At 42.5% G+C, this 25,932-nt stretch overlaps 1 protein-coding gene across 1 annotated transcript; it reads right to left on the bottom strand.

Moving 5' to 3' along the window:
• Positions 1-369: 369 nt before the first annotated feature.
• Positions 370-23,129, bottom strand: LOC106592681 (perforin-1). The gene is made up of 5 exons (XM_045710424.2): positions 22,931-23,129; positions 13,549-13,765; positions 12,663-12,971; positions 3,406-3,599; positions 370-1,276 (listed from the first exon to the last, which is right to left on the bottom strand). Exons 1-5 carry the CDS (start codon positions 23,029-23,031, stop codon positions 838-840), a joined length of 1,260 nt encoding a protein of 419 aa, XP_045566380.1. The 5' UTR covers positions 23,032-23,129; the 3' UTR covers positions 370-837.
• Between the last annotated feature and the right edge of the window lie 2,803 nt (positions 23,130-25,932).

Genomic DNA, 25,932 nt, shown 5'->3' with positions numbered 1-25,932 from the left:
TTATGTTCTTTCCCCTTCAGCACAGCTGCTTATCTCCCACACCTCCTGCCTCTATTCTCTCTCCCTCTCTCTCTCTAGGGTGAGTAGGCCCAATGGTTCGTGTTATGATGTGTATAGGTTAAATTGCTCCTAGATCTGTGGCTGATGGATGCCGTAAAAGATGATGAATCTCTCTAGCAGTGCTGCCATCTACAGGACAGACGGAGTTACTGCAGCTGTAGCAGTGCTGCCATCTATAGGACAGACTGAGTTACTGCAGCTGTAGCAGTGCTTCTATCTACAGGACAGACTGAGTTACTGCAGCACAACCCTACAGTCAGAGAGTACAACACCACCAACAACTATAGTCATTTGATTGATATATTTATTTAACAGGGACAATGCACATCAATTAACATTTCTGTAAATATGCCAGATTGAGACAACTGGCTATCTGTAGTCCCTGGTGCAGATATTATTTTTCACTTGCGGCATGTGTATACAACAATATCATCTGCATATTATATATCAACACCGTGACACATGAAGCATGTCCTTTATATATAAACAAAAGTGTAAAGGCCCTAAAACGGATCCTTGTGGGACCCCATTGTGCAGTTGCCAGACAATTACACTTTCTGGTTGATTCTAACACTGTATTCTGTCTCCCTGATTACACAGGACAGATAAAGACATGATTGATTGAAAGATTGAGGGGAGAAAGATGCACTGAGTACAACCTAGGGGATAACATATTCTAATGATTCCCCTTGTTTTCAATGTGGTTCCTGGTGAGCTGTACAGGCAACAGTCCCACTGCCTGTAATGAATTCACTCCAGTGCGTTGAGAGGGGTACATTATACAGAGATGTAAAAGAACCACAGGTATAGGACTGCTGAACTCTGGACAGAAAATGTAGAAAAGAGATGCACACTCTTACTGTAGAGTGGATTAGAGTGTACTGTGGGCGTGGAAGGTTTGTGTGTTGTGGCTTTGAAAGGTTTGTATTTTTCACACTTGTCCCCGGTCAGGTAAGGGTCACAGGTGAGGTTGTACAGGAAATTAAAGCCCCCCCCGCTGTTGTTACACCGGTGTTCGTGTGTCCCCTGCTCGAGGTCGAAGGTACAGTCACTCAGGTTGTCATCTTTAGCCACAGGATCGTAATCCCAGACGGCCACATTTAGACTCAGGTCTTTGTCAAAGGGACCCATGTCAAAGGTAGCATTCCAGACAGGATTATTGGATAGAATCACATCGGTCTGATGGGACTTGGAACCGTAGGTGACCACAGCGTACCTGTAGCAGGTGGAGAAACAGGAAGTTGGAAACAAACTGGAAAGATTCAAATACTATGACATGCCACAAGAGGAGGATCAAACTCCATGGAGTGCCTAGTCTATACTGGTTTTAGTTTATGTTCCTTTCAATTAAGACTAAAGACAACCAGGTGAGGGGATTTCCTTACTAATTAGTGACCTTAATTCATCAATCAAGTACAAGGGAGGAGAGAAAACCCATAGACACTCAGCCCTCCGTGGAATGAGAGAGGAGGGCCTACTCCAGTTGGCACATATTGCTTGGGTGCATCCCAAATTGATCCCTATTCCCTACATAGTGTAGAAATCTTTTGAGTTCAATATAGAAGCCTTTACACAGAGGATTCTACATGAAACCAAAAAGGGTTCTACCTGGAACCAAAAAGGGTTCTCCTATGGGGTCAGCAGAGTAACCCTTTTGGAACCCTTTCTTCTAAGAGTGTAGTGCACTCTATAGAGAATAAAAGGCTTGTAACGGAAAATTATTACGCTTGTTTGAGCATCAAGATTAGTAAAGTTTGCTTTTTATCTTACATTTTCAGAGTGGTTAAACCCAAACCTTTGAGCAAAATATGTTGAAAATACATATTTTTTGTTCAAAATTCATATTTTTGGTTGTGCTCATTGGGAAGGGGTTCCAGATAGCTAACTGCACGTTCTGCTCGGTGCTCCAGCCTCCAGCACTTCTGTTGAAAAAAGTTAGCTCCACCCAACCTTTCAAAAGCCATTCAAATGAATTCCGCCCAATGAGCAGATCTGCCTCGAAAACACTATTGAGAAAGCAAAACCCAGATGTTCAACCGGCTAATACTGCCGTGAACGCCTCACAAGGCAGAGTTGACAAACCAGACAGGGTTTCGGGTTTAGCAAGTCAATGGGAGAAGTGAAAAAAAATCATCCTTAAGTTGTTCATTTTCTCGAACTCTAAAGGCAAAACCTAGATGTGAGACAATGTCTTAAAAATGCGCTTTCAATCTTTTGTATAATTTCAGCCGGTAGTTTTCAAAGTGGAGCTCACGAGCCAAAAGTGGTCTCAGTTTTTTCTGTACTAAGTCATCAAATTGTGTACTACATCATCAAGTTGTGTATTATGACATCCATTTTGTATGATATGTTACGAATCCAATTGTACTACATTTTGCACATTTGTTGTACTTAAGGTCCTGGAGTGCATCTTTAAGTAGCTGAAACTGTCATTACTACAAACGTTACTTTCACCCAAAAACACGTTATATCAAAGGAGTAACTTTGATTTGACGGCCTGCACATTTACATTTTGGCGCAACGTGACTGTTAGAACTGATGACGTATTTCTAAGCAACAACTATGGTAGCTAACGTCGCCATGACATCACCTGCAAGCATGGTCAGGGATGCGGGTTGATTATTGGGATGATTCATGTCATTGAGGCAGAACTGAGCAATTTCCACGAGATAAGCCAAAATTGGCTATATTGTAAAAAAAAAAAAATATGTTAATTTAAGGTTAGGGCTAGGCGTTAGGTTTAGCAGTGTGGTTAAGGTTAGGTTTAAAATCAGATTTGATGACTTTGTGGCGGTGGCAGCTAGTGACCAATCTGCAGGGCTGTCTCCAGAACAAGATGAATGAACAAAAATGATAACCTGCATCAGGGATTTATATTGAAAAAGCTGTTATAGGACTCATTATTTAAATGATTTTTGTAAACGGCAATAAACTTTTTGCTCGATAGATGGGTAAAAAACGGTGTTTACCACTACACCTCTGCAGAGAACTGAACAGTTTACCTGTGTTAAGCCTCGACTACACCTCTGCAGAGAACTGAACAGTTTACCTGTGTTAAGCCTCGACTACACCTCTGCAGAGAACTGAACAGTTTACCTGTGTTAAGCCTCGACTACACCTTTGCAGAGAACTGAACAGTTTACCTGTGTTAAGCCTCGACTACACCTCTGCAGAGAACTGAACAGTTTACCTGTGTCAAGCCTCGACTACACCTTTGCAGAGAACTGAACAGTTTACCTGTGTCAAGCCTCGACTACACCTTTGCAGAGAACTGAACAGTTTACCTGTGTTAAGCCTCGACTACACCTTTGCAGAGAACTGAAATTGTGCAGTAACATAACATACGCTTCAGTGTCTCCCGCTATCCATTGGTAGTCTCCCCACAGTCCCCAGGCTCTGACCACCGTCACCACCAGTCTTCCCTGTGAGACCTTCCTGAGGCAGCAGTTTGAGTCCCGTCTAGAGTAAGGATCCCCACAGGACAGTTCCCCGGTGCTCTTCGGGAGGGCATTCTCCTTCAGGTAATCCTGGACAGCCTCCTTTTATTTTGAAACACATGTTAGCAAATTAATTGATATATAACATATAACCTAAGATCCCGATTTTAGGTTTTATTTATGCATCCTGTGACAAGAATATTCAATAAACAAACCCACCTGAGGTAACAGAACTATATAACAAACAACGTTCATCAGGTTACGTCAAACTTCTGGGTTTTCTTCTCCAAAGTTCAAACTCTTTGGAATCTCTGGCCGATAACAATAGAAATTGATAGAATATTATAGAATATTATAGCCTTGATATGTATCATGTATATGTACAAATCTTAACCTACCATGTTAGCTAGGTAGGTAAATTAGGCTAACCAGATATCATAAACCCTGTTTATACCTGGTTCTAACATGTGTGCTTTGTCCTGGTCTTGTCCTTATTCAAGTGCCCACATATTTAGAAAGATGCGTTGTGATCTGATTGTGATCTTCCTGACCACCTCTGGAGGTAGTCAGACACTCATTGTGCATGGTAAGTTTACAAGTACAGACGAATCTGGATATCGACACCATTTAAATAATCCTTATCCCGCACTCTAAATTACTGACAGGTGTCACTACTGATTTAAGGCATCAATGTGTCTTAAAATATGTACATAATTTGCATAAAAGGAAAGACCAGGAAATCTGGTCACAATTCTTGACAAGTGCTTCATTCTATAGCTAGAGGACTCCTGATATCTCCAGGAGGGAGAAGTAGAATTCTTTCCCTTATTAATCTGTTGTTGACTGGTACTGTCTTTTTCCTAGCAAGGGCCATCTAGCTAGGGCCATGCCTGTCTTCCCAATAGCCTACTTGGTGTGTGAACTGCTGACTGCTCATAACTTGCAGATAGTTGTTGACACATCAACCAGGATTAAGTGGGAGGGCAACTTGTTACGACTTGTTTTGGTAATCAGTGGCTGTATTGGAGGGGACTGGTTTCTCCTCTCCTTGGCATTCACCAATTAGTACTTCAGTCTCCCATGGTTTCTCAGCGGCAGCTGTAAGCGGTGGTTGTGTCAGTGGTGGTCTCGTCGGTAAAACGAAGACTGTCGCCAAAATGAAGACGGTTCTGACAAATTGTTCTGCAGAGTTCTTCGAGGAAGGAAACAGAGGAAGGCTCTCTCACTTAAAATGGCGCCGAAGGGGATGGCTGCCGTTTTACGGGCTCCTAACTAACTGTGCTATTTTGTTTGTTTTTTTGCATTGTTTGTAACTCATTTTCTATATAACATTGCATCTACCATCTCTTATGACCGAAAAGAGCTTCTGGATATCAGAACAGCGATTACTCACCCCGAACTGGACAAAGATATTATATTTAATGAGTCCGACGCTAAGGATATATTGCTTTGTCAAGAACAGACCCAAATTTCAGTCATCCGCGTGAAGAAAAAACGGAGAAAAACTGGGAGGAGTGCGGGGTGCATTATGAGAATTCGCCGGTGAGTAGGTAAACCACCACTTCCCTCCGTATTGTTGGCCATCGTGCAAACATTGGAAAATAAACTAGATGGTCTACGATTAAGACTATCCTACCATTAAAAACGGCAAAATCTTATGTTTCACCAAGACGTGACTGAAAGACGACATGGATAATATAAAGCCGGCTCAGTTTTTCGTGCATCAGCAGGACAGAGCAGCCACGTCTGGTAAGAGGAGGGGTGGGGTTGTGTGTCTATTTGTCAATAACTGCTGGTGCTATATGTTTAATGTTAAAGAAGTCCGAGGTATTGCTCGCTTGAGGTAGAATACCTCATGATAAGCTGTAGACCAAACTATCTACCAAAAGAGTTCTCATTTATATTATTCGTAGCCGTCTATTTATCATCACAAACCGATGCTGGCACTAAGACTGCACTCAATGAGCTGTATAAGGCCAAAAGCAAACAAGAAAATGCTCATCCAGAAGCGGCGCTCCTAATGGAGCCTTCCTCTGACCACTTTAATGTTGGCAAACTAAAATCTGTTTTACCTCATTTCTACCAGCATATCACATGTGCAACCAGAGGAAAAAAAATCTCTAGACCACCTTTACTCCACACACAGAGATGCATACAAAGCTCTCCCACGCCCTCCATTTGGCAAATCTGACAATAATTCTATCCTCCTGATTCCTGCTTACAAGCAAAAACTAAAGCAGGAAGTACCAGTGACTCGCTCAACACGGAAGTGGTCAGATGACACAGACGCTACGCTACAGGATTGTTTTGCTAGCACAGACTGGAATATGTTCCATGATTCATCCAATGGCATTGAGGATTATACCACCTCTGTCACCGGTTTCATCAATAAGTGCATCGACGACGTCGTCCCCACAATGACCACGTATTTCAACCAGACAACATCTGCACCGAGATAAAGGCTAAAGCTGCCGCATTCAAGGTGCGGGACCCTGATCCGGACGCTTGTAAGAAATCCCGCTATGCCCTCAGACAAACCATCCAACAGTCAAAGTGTCAATACAGAACTAAGATTCAGTCTTACTACATTGGCTCTGATGCTCGTCTGATGTGGCAGGGCTTGCAAACTATTACAGACTACAAATGGGAACCCAGCCACGAGCTGCCCAATGAAGCGAGCCTAACAGACACGCAAAATTCCTTTTATGCTTGCTTCAAAGGAAGCAACACTGAAGCATGCATGCTAGCACCAGCTGTTCGACTGTGTCATCACGCTGTGTGAACACATTCTCTCAACATTCACAAAGCCTCAGGGCCAGATGGATTACCAGGATGTGTACTCAAAGCATGCACAGACCAACTGGCACATGTCAGACCAACTGGCACATGACATTTTCAACCTCACCCTGACCGAGACTGTAATACCTACATGTTTCAAACACCATACGGCCAGGTCTCAGGCCTACCACTGTTGTGTTATCGGCAAACTTAATGACGGTGTTGGTGTCGTGCCTGAACGTGCAGACATGAGTGAACAGGGAGTACAGGAGGGGACTGAACACGCACCCCTGAGGGGCCCCCGTGTTGAGGTTCAATGTGGCGGATGTGTTGTTAGCTATCCTTACCACCTGGAGCCATTATGTCAGGAAGTCCAGGATCCAGTTGCAGAGGGAGGGGTTTAGTCCCAGGGTGCTTATTGATGAGCTTTGAGGGCACAATGGTGCAATGATGAGCTGTAGTCAATGAATAGCATTCTCACATAGGTGTTCCATTTGTTCAGGTGGGAAAGGGCAGTGTTGAGTGCAATAGAGATTGCATCATCTGTGGATCTGTTAGGGCGGTATGCAAATTGGAGTTGGTCTAGGGTTTCTGGGACAGTGGTGTTGATGTGAGCCATGACCAGCCTTTCAAAGCACTTCATGGCTACATACATGACTGCTACGGGTTGGTTGTCATTTAGGCAGGTTACCTTAGTGTTCTTGGGCACAAGGACTATGGTGGTCTGCTTAAAACATGTTGGTATTACAGACTCAGACAGGGAGAGGTTGAAAATGTCAATGAAGACACTTGCCAGTTGGAAAGCGCACGCTCACTGTACACGTCCTGGTAATCCGTCTGGCCCTGCGGCCTTGTGAATGTTGACCTGTTTAAAGTTCTTACTCACATTGGCTGCGGAGAGCGTGATCACACAGTCTTCCGGAACAGCTGTTGCTCTAATGCATGTTTCAGTGTTATTTGCCAAGAAGCGAGCATAGAAGTAGTTTAGCTCGTCTGGTAGGCTCGTGTCACTGGGCCGCTCTCAGCTGTGCTTCCCTTTGTAGTCTGTAATGGTTTGCAAGCCCTGCCACATCCGACTAGCGTCAGCGCCGGTGTTGTACGATTATACCTTAGTCCTGTATTGATGCTTTGCCTGTTTGATGGTTTGTCGGATGGCACTGCGGGATTTGTTATAAGCTTCCGGGTTAGAGTTCTGCTCCTTGAAAGCAACAGCTCTAGTCTTTAGCTCAGTGCGGATGTTACCTGTAATCCATGGCTTCTGGTTGGGGTATGTACGTATGGTCACTGTTGGGACGACGTCATCGATGCACTTATTGATGAAGCCAGTGACTGATGTGGTGTACTCCTCAATACCATTGGATGAATCCCAGAACATATTCCAGTCTGTGCTAGCAAAACAGTCCTGTAGCTTAGCACCTGATTCATCTGACCACTTTTTTAATGATCGAGTCACTGGTGCTTCCTGCTTTCATTTTTGCTTGTAAGCAGGAATCAGGAGGATAGAATTGTGGTCAGATTTGCCAAATGGAGGGCGTGGGAGAGCTTTGTATGCATCTCTGTGTGTGGAGTAAAGGTGGTCTAGAGTTTTTTTCCCTCTGGTTGCATATTTAATATGCTGATATAAATTCGGTAAGACGGAATGAAGTTTTCCTCCATTAAAGTCCACGGCTACTAGGAGCGCCTTCTCTGGGTTTGCTTATGGCGGAATACAGCTCATTCAGTGGGTCTTAACTGTTAGGGACAGACGTTCCGCTAGCGGAACGCCTCACCAATATCCAATGGTATAGAGTGGAGCGAATTACAAATACCTCAAAAATACAAAAACTTCCATTTTTAAATAATATGAATATTTTACACCATTTTAAAGACAAGACTCTCCTTTATCTAACCACATTGTCCGATTTCAAAAAGGCTTTACAACGAAAGCAAAACATTAGATTATGTCAGGAGAGTACCCAGCCAGAAATAATCACACCCATTTTTCAAGGTAGCATATATGTCACATAAACCAAAACCACAGCTAAATGCAGCACTAACCTTTGATGATCTTCATCAGATGACACTCCTAGGACATTATGTTATACAATAGATGCATGTTTTGTTCAATCAAGTTCATATTTATATCAAAAAACAGCTTTTTACATTAGCATGTTTTGTTCAGAACTAGCATTCCCACCGAACACTTCCGGTGAATTTACTAAATTACTCACGATAAACGTTGACAAAAAACATAACAATTATTTTAAGAATTATAGATACAGAACTCCTTTATGCAATCGTGGTGTCCGATTTTAAAATAGCTTTTGGGTGAAAGATTTTGCAATATTCTGAGTAGATAGCCCGGCCATCACGGCTAGCAATTTTGACACCCACCAAGTTTGACACTCACCAAAGTCAGATTTACTTTAAGAAAAATTGGATTACCTTTGCTGTTCTTCGTCAGAATGCACTCCCAGGACTTCTACTTCAACACCCAATGTTGTTTTGGTTCCAAATAATCCATAGTTATATCCAAATAGCTCCGTTTTGTTCATGCGTTCAAGTCACTATCCGAAGGGTGCGTTTCATGACAAGAAATGTCAAAATATTCCATTACCGTACTTCAAAGCATGTCAAACGCTGTTTAGAATAAATTTTTATGCGATTTTTCTCGTAAAAAAGCGATAATATTCTGACCGGGAGTCGTTTTCGTTCAAAGACGAAAGAATAAAAACATGGGGTCGCCTCGTGCACGCGCTTCCAGTCTCAGTTCTCTGATCGACCACTATCAAAATGCGCTAATGTTTTTCAGCCAGGGCCTGCAAAGCCACCATTCAGCTTTTTGCCGCCTTCTGAGAGCCTATGGGAGCCGTAGGAAGTGTCACATAACAGCAGAGATCCCCTGTTTTGGATAGAGATGATCAAGAAGGCCAAGAAATGGTCAGACAGGGTACTTCCTGTACAGAATCTTCTCAGGTTTTGGCCTGCCAAATGAGTTCTGTTATACTCACAGACACCATTCAAACAGTTTTAGAAACGTTGGAGTGTTTTCTATCCAAAGCTAATAATTATATGCATATTCTAGTTTCTGGGCAGGAGTAATAATCAGATTAAATCGGGTACGTTTTTTATCCGGCCGTGAAAATACTGCCCCCTATCCATAACAGGTTATATCCCAAAAACTCACTAGTTCAAAGGCGGTCACAACATGCAGCCGAATTCATCCTAATAGTACCGGTAAAGTTTGTTGAAACATGTCAAACAATGTTTATAATTAATCCTCAGGTTGTCTATATTCTATATAATCGATAATATTTCAACCGGACAATAGCATATTCAATAGAAAGGAAAAACAACGAAGGGCGCGCAATCAGTCACGCGCACAAAACAGCTCTGGTTCATTCTATAGTCCACTTAGAAAATGGTCTCATTCTTCCTCATTTTTCAGAATACAAGCCTGAAACAATGTCTAAAGAAGAAAGAAGAAAATGGAGTCGTCACATGCATGCGCGCGCCAGTGCCATTGTTCTCAGAAGTACCACTCTCCAAAACCCCTACTGTTTTTCGCCCAGATACTGTAGAGTTATCATTCAACGTTCTGGCGCCTTCTGAGAGCCAATGAAAGCCTTAGAAAATGTCACATTACAGCAGAGATCCTGTATTTTCGATAAAGAGGCTACAGAAGGCCAAGAAATGGTCAGACAGGGCACTTCCCATATAGAATCTTCTCTGGTTTCTACCTGCCACATGAGTTCTGGGAGAGCTTTTTTTTTATCCGGCCGTGAAAATACTGCCCCCTATCCCAAACAGGTTAACCTGTTATGGCTAGGGGGCAGTATTTTCACGGCCAGATAAAAAACGTACCCGATTTAATCTGATTATTACTCCTGCCCAGAAACTAGAATATGCATATAATTATTAGCTTTGGATCGAAAACACCCTAAAGTTTCTAAAACTGTTTGAATGGTGTCTGTGAGTATAACAGAACTCATTTGGCAGGCCAAAACCTGAGAAGATTCCATGCAGGAAGTGCCCTGTCTGACAATTTCTTGGCCTTCTTGATTATCTCTATCCATTACAGAGGATCTCTGCTGTTACGTGACACTTCCTACGGCTCCCATGTGCTCTCAGAAGGCGGCAAAAAGCTGAATCGTGGCTTTGCAGGCTCTGGCAGAAAAAAAGTAGCGCGTTTGGGTAGTGGCTGGTTACAGTACTGTGAGACTCAGGCGCGTGCCCGAGGGGACTCCATGTTTTATCTTTGAACGAAAACCACCGCTCCCGGTCAGAATATTATCGCTTTTTTACGAGAAAAATGGCATAAAAATAGATTTTAAACAGCGGTTGACATGCTTCGAAGTACGGTAATGGAATATTTAGAAATCTTTTGTCACGAAATGCGTCATGCGCGTGACCCTTATTTACACTTCGGATAGTGTCTTGAACGCACGAACAAAACGCCGCTATTTGGATATAACTATGGATTATTTTGAACCAAACCAAATTTTTTTATTGAAGTAGCAGTCCTGGGAGTGCATTCTGACGAAGAACACCAAAGGTAATCAAACTTTTCTAATAGTAAATCTGACTTTGGTGAAGGCTAAACTTGCTGGGTGTCTAAATAGCTAGCCCGTGATGCCGGGCTATGTACTCAGAATATTGCAAAATGTGCTTTCACCGAAAAGCTATATTAAAATCGGACACCTCGATTGCACAAAGGAGTTCTGTATCTATAATTCTTAAAATAATTGTTATGTTCTTTGTGAACGTTTATCGTGAGTAATTTAGTAAATTCACCAGAAGTGTTCGGTGGGAATGCTAGTTCTGAACGTCACATGCTAATGTAAAAAAAGCTGGTTTTTGATATAAATATGAACTTGATTGAACAAAACATGCATGTATTGTATAACATAATGTCCTAGGGTTGTCATCTGATGAAGATCATCAAAGGTTAGTGCTGCATTTAGCTGTGGTTTTGTTTTTTGTGACATTATATGCTAGCTTGAAAAATGGGTGTCTGATTATTTCTGGCTGGGTACTCTGCTGACATAATCTAATGTTTTGCTTTCGCTGTAAAGCCTTTTTGAAATCGGACAGTGTGGTTAGATAAAGGAGAGTCTTGTCTTTAAAATGCTGTAAAATAGTCACATGTTTGAAAAATTGAAGTTTTTGTATTTTTGAGGAATTTGTAATTCGCGGCACGCCTATCATTGGATATTGGAGCAGGTGTTCCGCTAGCGGAACGTCTAGATGTAAGAGGTTAATGACAGCATCAGTCTGTGGTGGTATGTAGACAGCTATGAAAAATACAGATGAAAACTCTCTAGGTCGATAGTGTGGTGTACAGCTTATCATGAGATACTCTACCTCAGGCTAGCAAAACCTTGATACTTCTTTAGATATCATGCACCAGCTGTCATTTACAAAAAACGTAGCCCGCCGCCACTTGTCTTACCAGACGACACTGTTCTATCCTGTCGATACAGCGTATAGCCTTCCAGCTGTATGTTGATAATGTAGTCATTCAGCCACGACTCCGTGAAGCATAAGATATTACAGTTCTGAATGTCCCATTGGTAGTTTAATCTTCCGCGTAGGTTGTCTATTTTATTTTCCAATGCTTGCACGCTTGCTAGCAGAATGGAAGGAAATGGGGGGTTTATTCGTCGCCTACGAATTCTCAGAAGGCAGCCTGCCCTCTGGCCCCTTTTCCTCCGCCTTCTCTTCACACAAAAAACAGGGATCTGGGCCTGTTCCCGGGAGAGCAGTATGTCATTCACGTCGGGATCATTGGACTCGTTAAAGGGAAAAAAAGGATTCTGTCAGTCCGTGGTGAGTAATCGCAGTTCTGATGCCAAGAAGTTATTTTCGGTCATAAGAGACGGTAGCAGCAACATTATGTACAAAATAAGTTAAAGAATAAGTTACAAACATCGCAAAGAAACGAACAAAAGCACACAATTGGTTAGGAATACGTAAATCGTCAGCCTTCTTCTCCGGTGCCATCTTAGATCGGTGGGTATTGTGTATTTTTGCCTCAACCACCAGGGGCCCCATTGATTTTGTTGAGTCACAGGTATGAGTTGAACACACATAATACATGGCAAGATGCTTAGAGTTGCAGGAAATTAGCTTGAAAAGTGCAAAATGTTCTCTCCACCAACAACAGGGGTGTGAGCAGTTTGGGGTTGCATGCCTGGGGGTTTGTTACTAAGCCGATAAATGACAATGTCCAGCCAGACCTTTGCCACCTAGAAAAATGTGTGTGTCTGGTACCTTATTATTTCACCCACCTGTGTCCCAGGTGTAAGTCAGGCCCTGATTTGAGGCCAAGAAATAAAAAAAGCTGTGGAACTGGCTTCAAGGTCCAGATATGAATTTGAGGGAAATATATCAACAACCAAAGCCTACCTTTACTCCCTGCTGGACAACTGTGTTGGGTATAAGCAGGTGCAGAGGCCTCAGAGAATAGTAGATGATGTCCGGGATGTTCTTCAAGGTTCTCATCCAACTATGGAACCCCACTGAGTCATTACGGTTGAGTGACAGCTTCCCCGGCCAACCGGAGCCTCCCACCACCTTGGTGTGGTGGCTGAGGAAGCTAGAGCTGTCGGAGGTCTTCGAGTCATGGTTGTCCAGAACTTTGGAGCAACTTTGGACGGTAGAGGAAACTGATAACCCAAGGCTCCCCTTAAAACCTGCGGACAAGCAGGATTCCACCTGAGAGAAGGGAAAGATGGTATACAGACACATATTCAGAGAGTTTGGTCTTTAACGTTTCTTCCATAAAAGACTGTGATGCATTTACTACATGGGAAATATTAGTTAATAGAATTTTCTGAATGTAACTGAACGTCTAGAAATACATTTCTAATCTAGTGCACCTGATTCTAATAATTTGCTGGTTGATGAGCTGAATCAGGTTAGTTTCAACTGGGGTTGGAGCGAAAACCTACAGGAGGACAGTTCTCCAGGAACAGGGTTGGAGAACCCTGGACTAGATAGATGTAAACCTACAGGAGGACAGTTCTCCAGGAACAGGTTTGGAAAACCCTGGACTAGATAGATGTAAACCTACAGGAGGGTGCTCTCCAGGAACAGGGTTGGAGAGCCCTGGTCTAGATAGATGTAAACTTACAGGATGTTAGCTCTCCAGGAACAGTGTTAAAGAGCCCTGCTCATACATTATACGTCTCTGGTTCTACGTAATGATTACAGATTGCTGTTTGAATACCTGTAATTTCCTTTAATGGAAAATGTTCTCTATTACAACAGGCATTGAGACTAAGTAAGTCACCTGGTTTGTAGAGAGACTCTTAAGTGAAGCCTGACAGGTGTGTATTGCTGTGGTCATCGTCAGCCGGCCTCCCAGGTCAACCTGGCGGATGTAGTGAGTCCCATAGGTGTCTATGAGCCGGCGGTACTGGGCCTTGGAGGTCTCAGAGAATGAGCCCAGACGATCAATGTCCTTACGGAACTCTTCGCTGAGAACAGGGCTGTCTGACACGCGATAACTGGAACACAGGAATTTGCATATCAGATGTGAATTAAAATACGACACAGAGACGACCTTAATCTACAATTGGTTGACCCTTTCTCAGCCTATAGCATACAGAAGCAATGGTCCTTTAAACATTTTGGTGGGTGTCGCGGTAACAGCAGGTCACATGCAAAGAATCCATTTAGACTTGAATGTGTTACAAATCGGAACACAAAAGATCAGATTCAATGTGTGTTTTTTTTTTGTTGCTGTTCACACATTGGGGAAAAGATCAGATATGCCAATACATCGGAACTGTGGTGACTGTGTGAACAAAGCCTTTATGAAATGAAAACCCTTATGGAAGAAAAATGATTTCACACGTGGAATTGTATTTCATATACAAAACAGTGAGTTTTTGGAACACTTCACATGTGATGATATTTCATCTGAAATCATGTGAAACTATGCATTTTTGAAATCGAAATGATGCCCTGTTAGTCATTATGAAAGACACACAGTGCTTTTAACTTACATATTTGACATACTTTGACAACATTGTGTATGTTAATTTATAATTTTATTATACATTATTATTCACCATGTCCTCACCTGGGATTTGAACTCACAATCTCTTGGTTCACAGCATTCTGATCCTCCTTCTACACCACCATGTCTGTGTCAGTAACTGATTTCACCTGTATTCCTACACTTTGGACTTCAAAGTTCATTTCAGCTTTGTTAAAAATACATTCAAGAAAAACTATTATATTTATCATAGTGATTTAGGAGTAGCATTAAAACAGAATAGTTTAACCCACCAAAATTATACAACTATACACTGAAATCTTACAACTATACACCAAAATTATACAACTTTACACCAAAACTATACAACTATACACAAAATTATACAACTATACAGAAAATGCTCAAATTGCTGAATTAAATCAACGATGACAGAGAAAATAGTCAGATTAACTGATAACTAGAATAGCAGTGCAGATCTTTTACTAAGTGCAGAGATGTATTATAGATACTGAATGTGTAGTTATCCTTTTCTGTAATACACATGATTTCCAGTATTCTGTGTTATGTATGAAACTCATACATGTGTATGACCTTTTTAAGTGCCAGTGTTGAATATTATGGTTAAAGTTTGACAGCATTCTGGACCGGGGACACACTGACAATGTATCTGTGACACTGTGGCTGCGTTTAAACAGGCACACAAATTCTGATCTTTTGCCCAATTATTGAAAAGCTGATCTGATTAGTCAAAATACCAATTAGTGGTAAAAATAAATGTTGATTTAAAAGTAGAGAAAGTCATCCCTGCCCAGTCCCTCCTAATTATTTTAGTATCAGTTACAGACAGATGAGATTCTTGCAGAAAGGAAATGGTTTTCAATATATATATTCTTATTTTTTACATAAAAAAACTGATTTAAAGCCAATACTGGAATGAGCTCCCTACAACACAACAGTCCAAAGACTTCCTTCTGCGTGGAATGGAAAGAAGTATTTGGATGAGCTCTCAGAGTTTAAATGGACCCACTTGCTGTCCTTTTTGATACTTTCTAGCTGTGTTATCACTGTACTTAGACCTGTATGGGCTAAGAGAGATTCAAGCCTGGGGTTAAGCATCTATTAAAACATGCACAACTAAGCCCAGGGCTAGCTGGTCCTGTCCATAGGAGGGTTAGCACTGCCTTTTCAGAGCAAGCCAATCACTTCCTCCAACCTAAAACAATCGTTCCAGAACATTCTGGAAAATTATCTTATATTCTCAGGACAGTAAAAAATTTCTATGAGATTATTTAAATGTGACAATATAGCTATCGAACAGGCAAACCATTTCGTATACCTTGTTTATTGGTGTCATAAAGGTGTCATACAGGTAGTTGCCAAAATAAAAGGAAACACCAACATAAGGTGTCTTTATAGGGTGTTGGGCCACCACGTCAGAACAGCTTCAAAAACTCTATTGGAAGGATACGACACCATTCTTCCACCAAAAATTCCATCACTTCATGTTTTGTTGAATGGTGGTGGAAAAAGCTGTCTCAGGTGCCGTACCCGAATGTCCCATAAGTGTTCAATTGGGTTGAGATCTGGTGACTGAGATGGATATTGGCATATGGTTTACATCATGTTCATGCTCATCAAACCATTCAGTGACGACTCTGTGGATGGGGGCATTATCATCCTGCCCAGCAATTTAATACATGACCCGCATGATATGATTTTAATTGCTCAGGAACCACACCTGTGTTGGAGCCCCTGCATTTTAATGTACTTTATATCCCTTGTTTACTCATGTGGTTCCTTAATTTTAGCAGTTACCTGTATTTTGCCCTCTAAAGCACCAACAGGAGTCATTTTTTACCCCAAATTGGAAATGATGGCAAAATGACACTTTCTGTCAAGCAATAACAATCTTTCTTTTATGAACCTTTTGTAAGACAAGTAAGTGGTTTAAATTCCCCAAAATAAGCAAATATTGGAATCTTCTCACACATGTATAGTCAAGTTTGATGTTTAAAAATATGTTTTTGTATGTTTTTCATGTTTTGAACTGTTATTTTTTTTTATCAATTTCATCCGTAGCATCTTGTCATGGAAATGTCTCTGTTATTCATTCAAACTGTTGTGTTGCTGTGATACTCAGAGGCTGAGAAATTGAGCTAATCTGACATACGGGGTAGGTGATGTGGGAAACTGTGCCATCAGACTTTTAAGTCTAGATTTGGAACGCTATGGGCTATCAACTCAGTTCCAATTGGATCTGAAAGATGACACTCTCAACTTGGTATGGAGACATTAACTGGAATCTAAATATGTATTTAAATGTTATTTTTTTTGTTATTGTGACTGTCACGCCTCCCAGGGGCCAAATCTGGGGTGACTCCGTAGCTGTATCTTTCAGAGTATTTACAGTACCAGTAAACCGTTTGGACACATCTACTCATTCAAGGGTTTTCCTTTATGACACCCCCAGGCTGTGTAAGGGCTATTTGACCAAGAAGGAGAGTGATGGAGTGCTGCATCAGATGACCTGGCCTCCACAATCACCTGACCTCAACCCAATTGATATGGTTTGGGATGAGTTGGACTGCAGAGTTGAGGAAAAGCAGCAAACAAGTGCTCAGCATATGTGGGAACTCCTTCAAGACTGTTGGACAAGCATTCCAGGTGACTACCTCATGAAGCTGGTTGAAAGAATACCAAGATTGTGCAAGCTGTCATCAAGGCAAAGGGTGGCTACTTTGAAAAATCTCAAATCTCAAATATATTTTGATTTGTTTAACACTTTTTTGGTAACTACATGATTCCATACAGTGGTTCCTCCTTTATAAGTTGCGTCATACTGCGGCACACCCTGCATGCTGCTGCAGCATTCTGTGGCACGTCTTTAATTCTCAGCCATTTCTTCTCTTACTGCTAGTTTGACCACCAGAGTGCATCTTTGAGAAGCATTTGATAGTATTCCGTATCGGCATTAGCCGAGAATTTAAAACCTTTTTTGTAATAACATAGTATATGCGATTGATTTTAATAAATTTGGCTTAATTAATTAGATTAATATTATGGTGTTTCCATTCATCGAGAAATTGTCAGTTTGTAAATTCAGACCGTTTCGCTCTCGGAGCTCACACTGGACGTTCGGGCTGAGGACTGGGTTTATTTGAGCGTTCTGGCCTTACAAGCACCCAAGCTAACATTGGCTAGCTACTTCCAGACACAAATGAGATCACTCTGACCATTTTACTTTCCCTAGCAGAGCTGGTTAGGCAGTTTTCGTGTTAATCAGAGCGTTGGTGATTGTAACTGTGCTGCTGGAAACAATTTAATTACACTTTTTTGCCCACGTTTACTGACACCGGCCATATTCAACAGGTGTTGAGCGCTCGTAAAGTAATTCTGCGCTCTGGTACACTCAGATGAGAGTGCTCTAAAATCCTTGTAGATAGTAGGCTGGACACATTCCATTTTTAACAACGTTCTTTTCTGATAGAAACTAGTTCATTGCATCTGCGGTGGAGCCCAGTTTCATAATATGATCATATTTCCCAGCTGCTTGCCGTTGTTTTGAAGTAATCACGAAAAAACAGGCCTTGTTTTAGGGCGTTTTTTCCCCCTGCCAGCACCTACTGGTACTATTGAGCACTGTGGCACCAACTCGCCTTCTGAACGTTCTATTCCTAGCTTATTGTTCTACATCATAATGCCTGCTTCGCTATTGTTGGCAATGAGACCTGCTCACATTGTTTTATAGTTCAAATGTAAACAACAAAAATAATTTTGGAACTCTGCGGTCTTCCCATTGTTTCCTATGGGGGAAATATAGCCATGTCTGTATGTTTCACCAAATATCTCGCAATGTGTATATTTAGATTTTTTGTCAAGTTGGGTGTAACTGGTGTGAAACAGCTAGCTAGTGCGCACTAATAGCATTTCAATCGGCGACGTCACTCGCTCTGAGACCTTGAAGTAGTTCCCCTTGCTCTGCAAGAGCCATGGCTTTTGTGGAGCGATGGGTAACGATGCTTCGAGGGTGGCTGTTGTCTGTGTGCAGAGGGTCCCTGGTTCGAGCACAGGTAGGGGTGAGGAGAGGGACGGAAGCAAAACTGTTACACGGGCACCATTTTAATCAGGAGAATCTCCTCTTTGTAATTATGTAAGTCTGGGCAGCGAGCTCGTTTGTCATTGATCGCTAGACCAGAAATAGTCAGAAGTTTTTATTTTTTCCCTACTTTTTCATTATGCAGACATAAGCACAGTTGACACAATCGAGGTGCGGATGTTTACTTTCTTCACAAGTTGTTTTTTCCAGTTTCATCCGACAAACAGATTGTAGTGGTAAAATAAAAAGAGATACATTTTTAATGGAATTCTAAGCGTCACTCCAGTTAAAACAGGCTCTGCGAACATTCGATTCCATTAATTTGCTATGGGCTCGCGCTAGTGTTCCAGTTTAGCAAACGTTCTTAACTTTTTTAGGATAGGGGGCAGAATTCGGAAGTTTGGATGACTGAGGTGCCCAAAGTAAACTGCTCAGGCCCAGAAGCTAGGATATGCATATAATTGGTAGATTTGGATTGAAAACACTCTAAAGTTTCCAAAACTGTTAAAATAATGTCTGTGAGTATAACATAACTGATATGGCAGGTGAAAACCTGAGCAAAATCCATCCAGGAAGTGGGATATTTTTGATGTTTGTAGTTTTCAACTGCCTGCCTATACAGTATGTTATGGGTTAGGACCCATATTGCAGTTCCTATGGCTTCCACTAGATGTCAACAGTCTTTAGACATTGTTTCAGGCTTGTATTCTGAAAAATGAGGAAGAATGAGACCATTTTCTAAGTGGACTATAGAATGAACCAGAGCTGTTTTGTGCGCGTGACTGATTGCGCGCCCTTCGTTGTTTTTCCTTTCTATTTAATATGCTATTGTCCGGTTGAAATATTATCGATTATATAGAATATAGACAACCTGAGGATTAATTATAAACATTGTTTGACATGTTTCAACAAACTTTACCGGTACTATTAGGATGTATTCGTCTGCATGTTGTGACCGCCTTTGAACTAGTGAGTTTTTGGGATATAACCTGTTATGGATAGGGGGCAGTATTTTCACGGCCGGATAAAAAACGTACCCGATTTAATCTGATTATTACTCCTGCCCAGAAACTAGAATATGCATATAATTATTAGCTTTGGATAGAAAACACTCCAACGTTTCTAAAACTGTTTGAATGGTGTCTGTGAGTATAACAGAACTCATTTGGCAGGCCAAAACCTGAGAAGATTCTGTACAGGAAGTACCCTGTCTGACCATTTCTTGGCCTTCTTGATCATCTCTATCCAAAACAGGGGATCTCTGCTGTTATGTGACACTTCCTACGGCTCCCATAGGCTCTCAGAAGGCGGCAAAAAGCTGAATGGTGGCTTTGCAGGCCCTGGCTGAAAAACATTAGCGCATTTTGATAGTGGTCGATCAGAGAACTGAGACTGGAAGCGCGTGCACGAGGCGACCCCATGTTTTTATTCTTTCGTCTTTGAACGAAAACGACTCCCGGTCAGAATATTATCGCTTTTTTATGAGAAAAATAGCATAAAAAATGATTTTAAACAGCGGTTGACATGCTTCGAAGTACGGTAATGGAATATTTAGAATTTTTTTGTCACGAAACGCATCGGGCGCGTAACCCTTCGTCACCCTTGGATAGTGTCTTGAACGCACGAACAAAACGCCGCTATTTGGATATAACTATGGATTATTTTGAACCAAACCAACATTTGTTATTGAAGTAGAAGTCCTGGGAGTGCATTCTGACGAAGAACAGCAAAGGTAATCAAACTTTTCTAATAGTAAATCGGAGTTTGGTGAGGGTCAGACTTGGTGGGTGTCAAAATAGCTAGCCTGTGATGGCGGGCTATCTACTCAGAATATTGCAAAATGTGCTTTCACCGAAAAGCTATTTTAAAATCGGACATAGCGAGTGCATAAAGGAGTTCTGTATCTATAATTCTTAAAATAATTGTTATGTTTTTTGTGAACGTTTATCGTGAGTAATTTAGTAAATTCACCGGAAGTGTTCGGTGGGAATGCTAGTTCTGAACGTCACATGCTAATGTAAAAATCTGGTTTTTGATATAAATATGAACTTGATTGAACAAAACATGCATGTATTGTATAACATAATGTCCTAGGCGTGTCATCTGATAAGATCATCAAAGGTTAGTGCTGCATTTAGCTGTGGTTTTGTTTTTTGTGACATTATATGCTAGCTTGAAAAATGGGTGTCTGATTATTTCTGGCTGGGGACTTCTGGCTGGGTACTTTCGCTGTAAAGCCTTTTTGAAATCGGACAGTGTGGTTAGATAAAGGAGAGTCTTGTCTTTAAAATGGTGTAAAATAGTCATATTTTTGAAAAATTGAAATTTTAGTATTTTTGAGGAATTTGTAATTCGCGCCACGCCTATCATTGGATATTGGAGCAGGTGTTCCGCTAGCGGAACGTCTAGATGTAAGAGGTTAGAGGGACTTTATCGAACAAAACAAACATTTATTGTGCAACAGGGACTCTTGTGAGTGCAACCAGATGAAGATCATCAAAGGTAAGTGATCAATTTTTGTGACTCCTCTACTTGGCTTGAAAATGTTTGTTTGCTTTTGTAAGCGGGGCGCTGTCCTCAGATAATCGCATGGTATGCTTTCGACATAAAGCCTTTTTGAAATCTGACACAGATTTTCAAACATATGACTATTTTACACCATTTTAAAGATAAGACTCTCGTTAATCTAACCACACTGTCCGATTTCAAAAAGGCTTTACAACGAAAGCAAAACATTAGATTATGTCAGCAGAGTACCCAGCCAGAAATAATCAGACACCCATTTTTCAAGCTAGCATATAATGTCACATAAACCCAAACCACAGCTAAATGTAGCACTAACCTTTGATGATCTTCATCAGATGACAACCCTAGGACATTATGTTATACAATACATGCATGTTTTGTTCAATCAAGTTCATATTTATATCAAAAACCAGCTTTTTACATTAGCATGTGACTAGCATGTGACTAGCATTCCCACCGAACACTGTCGGTGAATTTACTAAATTACTCACGATAAACGTTCACGAAAAGCATAACAATTATTTTAAGAATTATAGATACAGAACTCCTCTATGCACTCGATATGTCCGATTTTAAAATAGCTTTTCGGTGAAAGCACATTTTGCAATATTCTCAGTAGATAGCCCGGCATCACAGGGCTAGCTATTTAGACACCCAGCAAGTTTAGCACTCATCAAAGTCAGATTTACTATAAGAAAAATGTTATTACCTTTGCTGTCTTCGTCAGAATGCACTCCCAGGACTTCTACTTCAATAACAAATGTTGGTTTGGTCCAAAATAATCCATCGTTATATCCAAACAGCGGCGTTTTGTTCGTGCGTTCAAGACACTATCCGAAAGGGTAAATAAGGGTTACGAGCATGGCGCAATTCGTGACAAAAAAATTCTAAATATTCCATTACCGTACTTCGAAGCATGTCAACCACTGTTTAAAATCCATTTTTATGGCATTTTTCTCGTAAAAAAGCGATAATATTCCGACCGGGAATCTGCATTTAGGTAAACAGAGGAAAGAAAATAAAACATTCGGTCGACTCGGGCACGCGCCTAAGCCCACAGTACTCTGAGCGGCCCCTTGCCAAACGCGATAAAGTGTTTCAGCCAGAGCCTGCCTCGATATCGTTCAGCTTTTTCCGGGGCTCTGAGAGCGTATGGGAGCCGTAGGAAGTGTCACGTTAGAGCAAAGATCCTAAATCTTCAATAAAAACAGCCTAGATGAAACACATCTTGTCAGACAGGCCACTTCCTGCATGGAATCTTCTCAGGTTTTGGCCTGCCATATGAGTTCTGTTATACTCACAGACACCATTCAAACAGTTTTAGAAACTTTAGGGTGTTTTCTATCCACAGGTATTAATTATATGCATATCCTAGCTTCTGAGTTTGATTAGTAGGCCGTTGAAAATGGGCACGATTTCTTTTCAAAATGCGCTGTGGCGCCCCCTATCCTAGGGTAACGTCAAGAGGTTAAGCCGTTTTTCAGCCTTGGGTGAATTTTGACTCGTTCTATTGTCCAGCCTATAGATAGCCAGAGTGAATTTATGAAAGCACCCGAATGTCAATTGAGAAAGCACAACGACTATACCATTTAGCTAAGCTAAGAATGACGGGAATAATCAAGTCAATAAACGTTGGGTAGTTAGATAGTTAGTTAATATAGTTGTTCCAGGGATGTCCCCGAGGTCGTTTTTATGATGTTCTTGGGTTGCAGTTGCATGGTCACCTGGAGGTTTTAATCTAGTTCCCGGTTTGTTACAGGGATGTCCCCGAGGACATTTTTAGGACGTTCTTGGGCGTTGTTGCATGGTTCCCTGGAGGTTTTTGTCTCACTCAAATGTTGTCATTTTGACATTTTGCATCCCCATGTTGAATTTTTTTTTGACATGAGATCATGTTTTCACATGTGTAGTTTCATGTTATCACATGTTGCTTTAAAATGTTGTCACATGTTATCACACAAAATCACCTGTGAAATGCATGTGTTGTATCTGCAAGGGAAGCACTATAAAAGTTGAACAAATCATGATGATTATTATTATTATTACCTGTAGTGACGGCAGCGGAGATTCTGTGAGAAGAAAGAGTGGCGGTCCTCTTTGGTCTTGGTCGTGGCAAAGATGGCTACATCAGACTGGGACCCTCCCATCTCTATGCTAGCACCCACATCCTTCTGCACACTCACAATCCCCGGTCCCACAGGTACGCTACCAGACACCTTCGCCTCATTACTCAAACTCCCCTTCCATTTTGAAGAGATCTCGTTGGTAGTGGACTGTATCAGGTTACTGGAGGAGAGGAGGAGAGGAGAGCAGAGGAGAGATATTTACTGTCCAACAAAAAAAAAATGCCCATGAGTAAACAGTCAGAAACCATCCTACTCACCTGACAGAGGCATGAGAGTGGCTGGAGATATCCTCAGTACAGTGGCTGTAGGGCCTCCAGTCTACAACAGACAGGGGTATTTTCTGCAGCTCGTTCCCCTGTAGGGGGTTACTACACAGTGTACAGGTTTTACTGGGGGACAGGTAGGTCTTCAGGTCGATCAGGTAGGCCCCTTTACGTTTCAGGGTCACCACATTGAAACCCTCCCCTGCCAGGTTGTGACCGGGGACGAAGGGGGCGGCGTCACACTGGGATTGGCTGGCATGACGACAGGTGAGAGAGGAGTCCATGTGAGAAAGGAGAAGGAGGAGAGGAAGGGAGTAGATGGGAAGGGCTGGGAAGGTCATGACTGAACAAAAGGGAGGGAGGGAGGAGATAGAGAGAGAGAGAGAAAAATGGGAGGAGATTGAGTATGAGAGGTGTCGGGAAGAAATAGGCAGAGAAAATGAGAGGTGTTGGGGAGAGAGAGACTGTTTAAACTCAATGATGTGAAACACTATGTTACCTGAAATGAAAAGCGCTATATACAGTGCATATGGAAAGTAATCAGTCCCCTGGAATTTCTGCACATTTTGATACGTTACAGCCTTATTCCAAAATTGATTAAATAAACATTTTTCCTCATCAATCTACATTTACATTTACATTTAAGTCATTTAGCAGACGCTCTTATCCAGAGCGACTTACAAATTGGTGCATTCACCTTATGATATCCAGTGGAACAACCACTTTACAATAGTGCATCTAAATCTTTTAGGGGGGGGGGGGTTAGAAGGATTACTTTATCTTATCCCAGGTATTCCTTAAAGAGGTGGGGTTTCAGGTGTCTCCGGAAGGTGGTGATTGACTCCGCTGTCCTGGCGTCGTGAGGGAGCTTGTTCCACCATAGGGGTGCCAGAGCAGCGAACAGTTTTGACTGGGCTGAGCGGGAACTGTGCTTCCTCAGAGGTAGGGGGGCCAGTAGGCCAGAGGTGGATGAGCGCAGTGCCCTCGTTTGGGTGTAGGGACTGATCAGAGCCTGAAGGTACGGAGGTGCCGTTCCCCTCACGGCTCCGTAGGCAAGCACCATGGTCTTGTAGCGGATGCGAGCTTCAACTGGAAGCCAGTGGAGAGAGCGGAGGAGCGGGTTGACGTGAGAGAACTTGGGAAGGTTGAACACCAGACGGGCTGCGGCGTTCTGGATGAGTTGTAGGGGTTTAATGGCACAGGCAGGGAGCCCCGCCAACAGCGAGTTGCAGTAATCCAGACGGGAGATGACAAGTGCCTGGATTAGGACCTGCGCCGCTTTCTGTGTGAGGCAGGGTCGTACTCTGCGAATGTTGGAAGAGCATGAACCTACAGGATCGGGTCACCGCCTTGATGTTAGTGGAGAACGACAGGGTGTTGTCCAGGGTCACGCCAAGGTTCTTAGCACTCTGGGAGGAGGACACGATGGAGTTGTCAACCGTGATGGCGAGATCATGGAACGGACAGTCCTTCCCCGGGAGGAAAAGCAGCTCCGTCTTGCCGAGGTTCAGCTTGAGGTGGTGATCCGTCATCCACACTGATATGTCCGCCAGACATGCAGAGATGCGATTCGCCACCTGGTTATCAGAAGGGGGAAAGGAGAAGATTAATTGAGTGTCGTCTGCATAGCAATGATAGGAGAGACCATGTGAGGATATGACAGAGCCAAGTGACTTGGTGTATAGCGAGAATAGGAGAGGGCCTCGAACAGAGCCCTGGGGGACACCAGTGGTGAGAGCACGTGGTGCGTTGACAGATTCTCGCCACGCCACCTGGTAGACCGGCCTGTCAGGTAGGACGCAATGCAAGCGTGGGCCGCGCCGGAGATGCCCAACTCGGAGAGGGTGGAGAGGAGGATCTGGTGGTTCACAGTATCAAACGCAGCAGATAGGTCTAGAAGGATGAGAGCAGAGGAGAGAGAGTTAGCTTTAGCAGTGCGGAGAGCCTCCGTGACACAGAGAAGAGCAGTCTCAGTTGAATGACCAGTCTTGAAACCTGACTGATTTGGATCAAGAAGGTCATTCTGAGAGAGATAGCAAGAGAGCTGGCCAAGGACGGCACGTTCAAGAGTTTTGGAGAGAAAAGAAAGAAGGGATACTGGTCTGTAGTTGTTGACATCGGAGGGATCGAGTGTAGGTTTTTTCAGAAGGGGTGCAACTCTCGCTCTCTTGAAGACGGAAGGGACGTAGCCAGCGGTCAAGGATGAGTTGATGAGTGAGGTGAGGTAAGGGAGAAGGTCTCCGGAAATGGTCTGGAGAAGAGAGGAGGGGATAAGGTCAAGCGGGCAGGTTGTTGGGCGGCCGGCCGTCACAAGACACGAGATTTCATCTGGAGAGAGGGGGGAGAAAGAGGTCAAAGCACAGGGTAGGGCAGTGTGAGCAGGACCAGCAGTGTCGTTTGACTTAACAAACGAGGATCGGATATCGTCGACCTTCTTTTCAAAATGGTTGACGAAGTCATCCGCAGAGAGGGAGGAAGGGGGAGGGGGAGGAGGATTCAGGAGGGAGGAGAAGGTGGCAAAGAGCTTCCTAGGGTTAGAGGCAGATGCTTGGAATTTAGAGTGGTAGAAAGTGGCTTTAGCAGCAGAAACAGAAGAGGAAAATGTAGAGAGGAGGGAGTGAAAGGATACCAGGTCCGCAGGGAGGCGAGATTTCCTCCA

This window comes from Salmo salar, chromosome 02 (assembly GCF_965601325.2).
Source record: "Salmo salar chromosome 02, fSalSal1, whole genome shotgun sequence".
Lineage (NCBI taxonomy): Eukaryota > Metazoa > Chordata > Actinopteri > Salmoniformes > Salmonidae > Salmo > Salmo salar.
The sequence above is the reverse complement of the archived record's forward strand: the minus strand, read 5'-3'. Positions and strand labels throughout refer to the sequence as shown.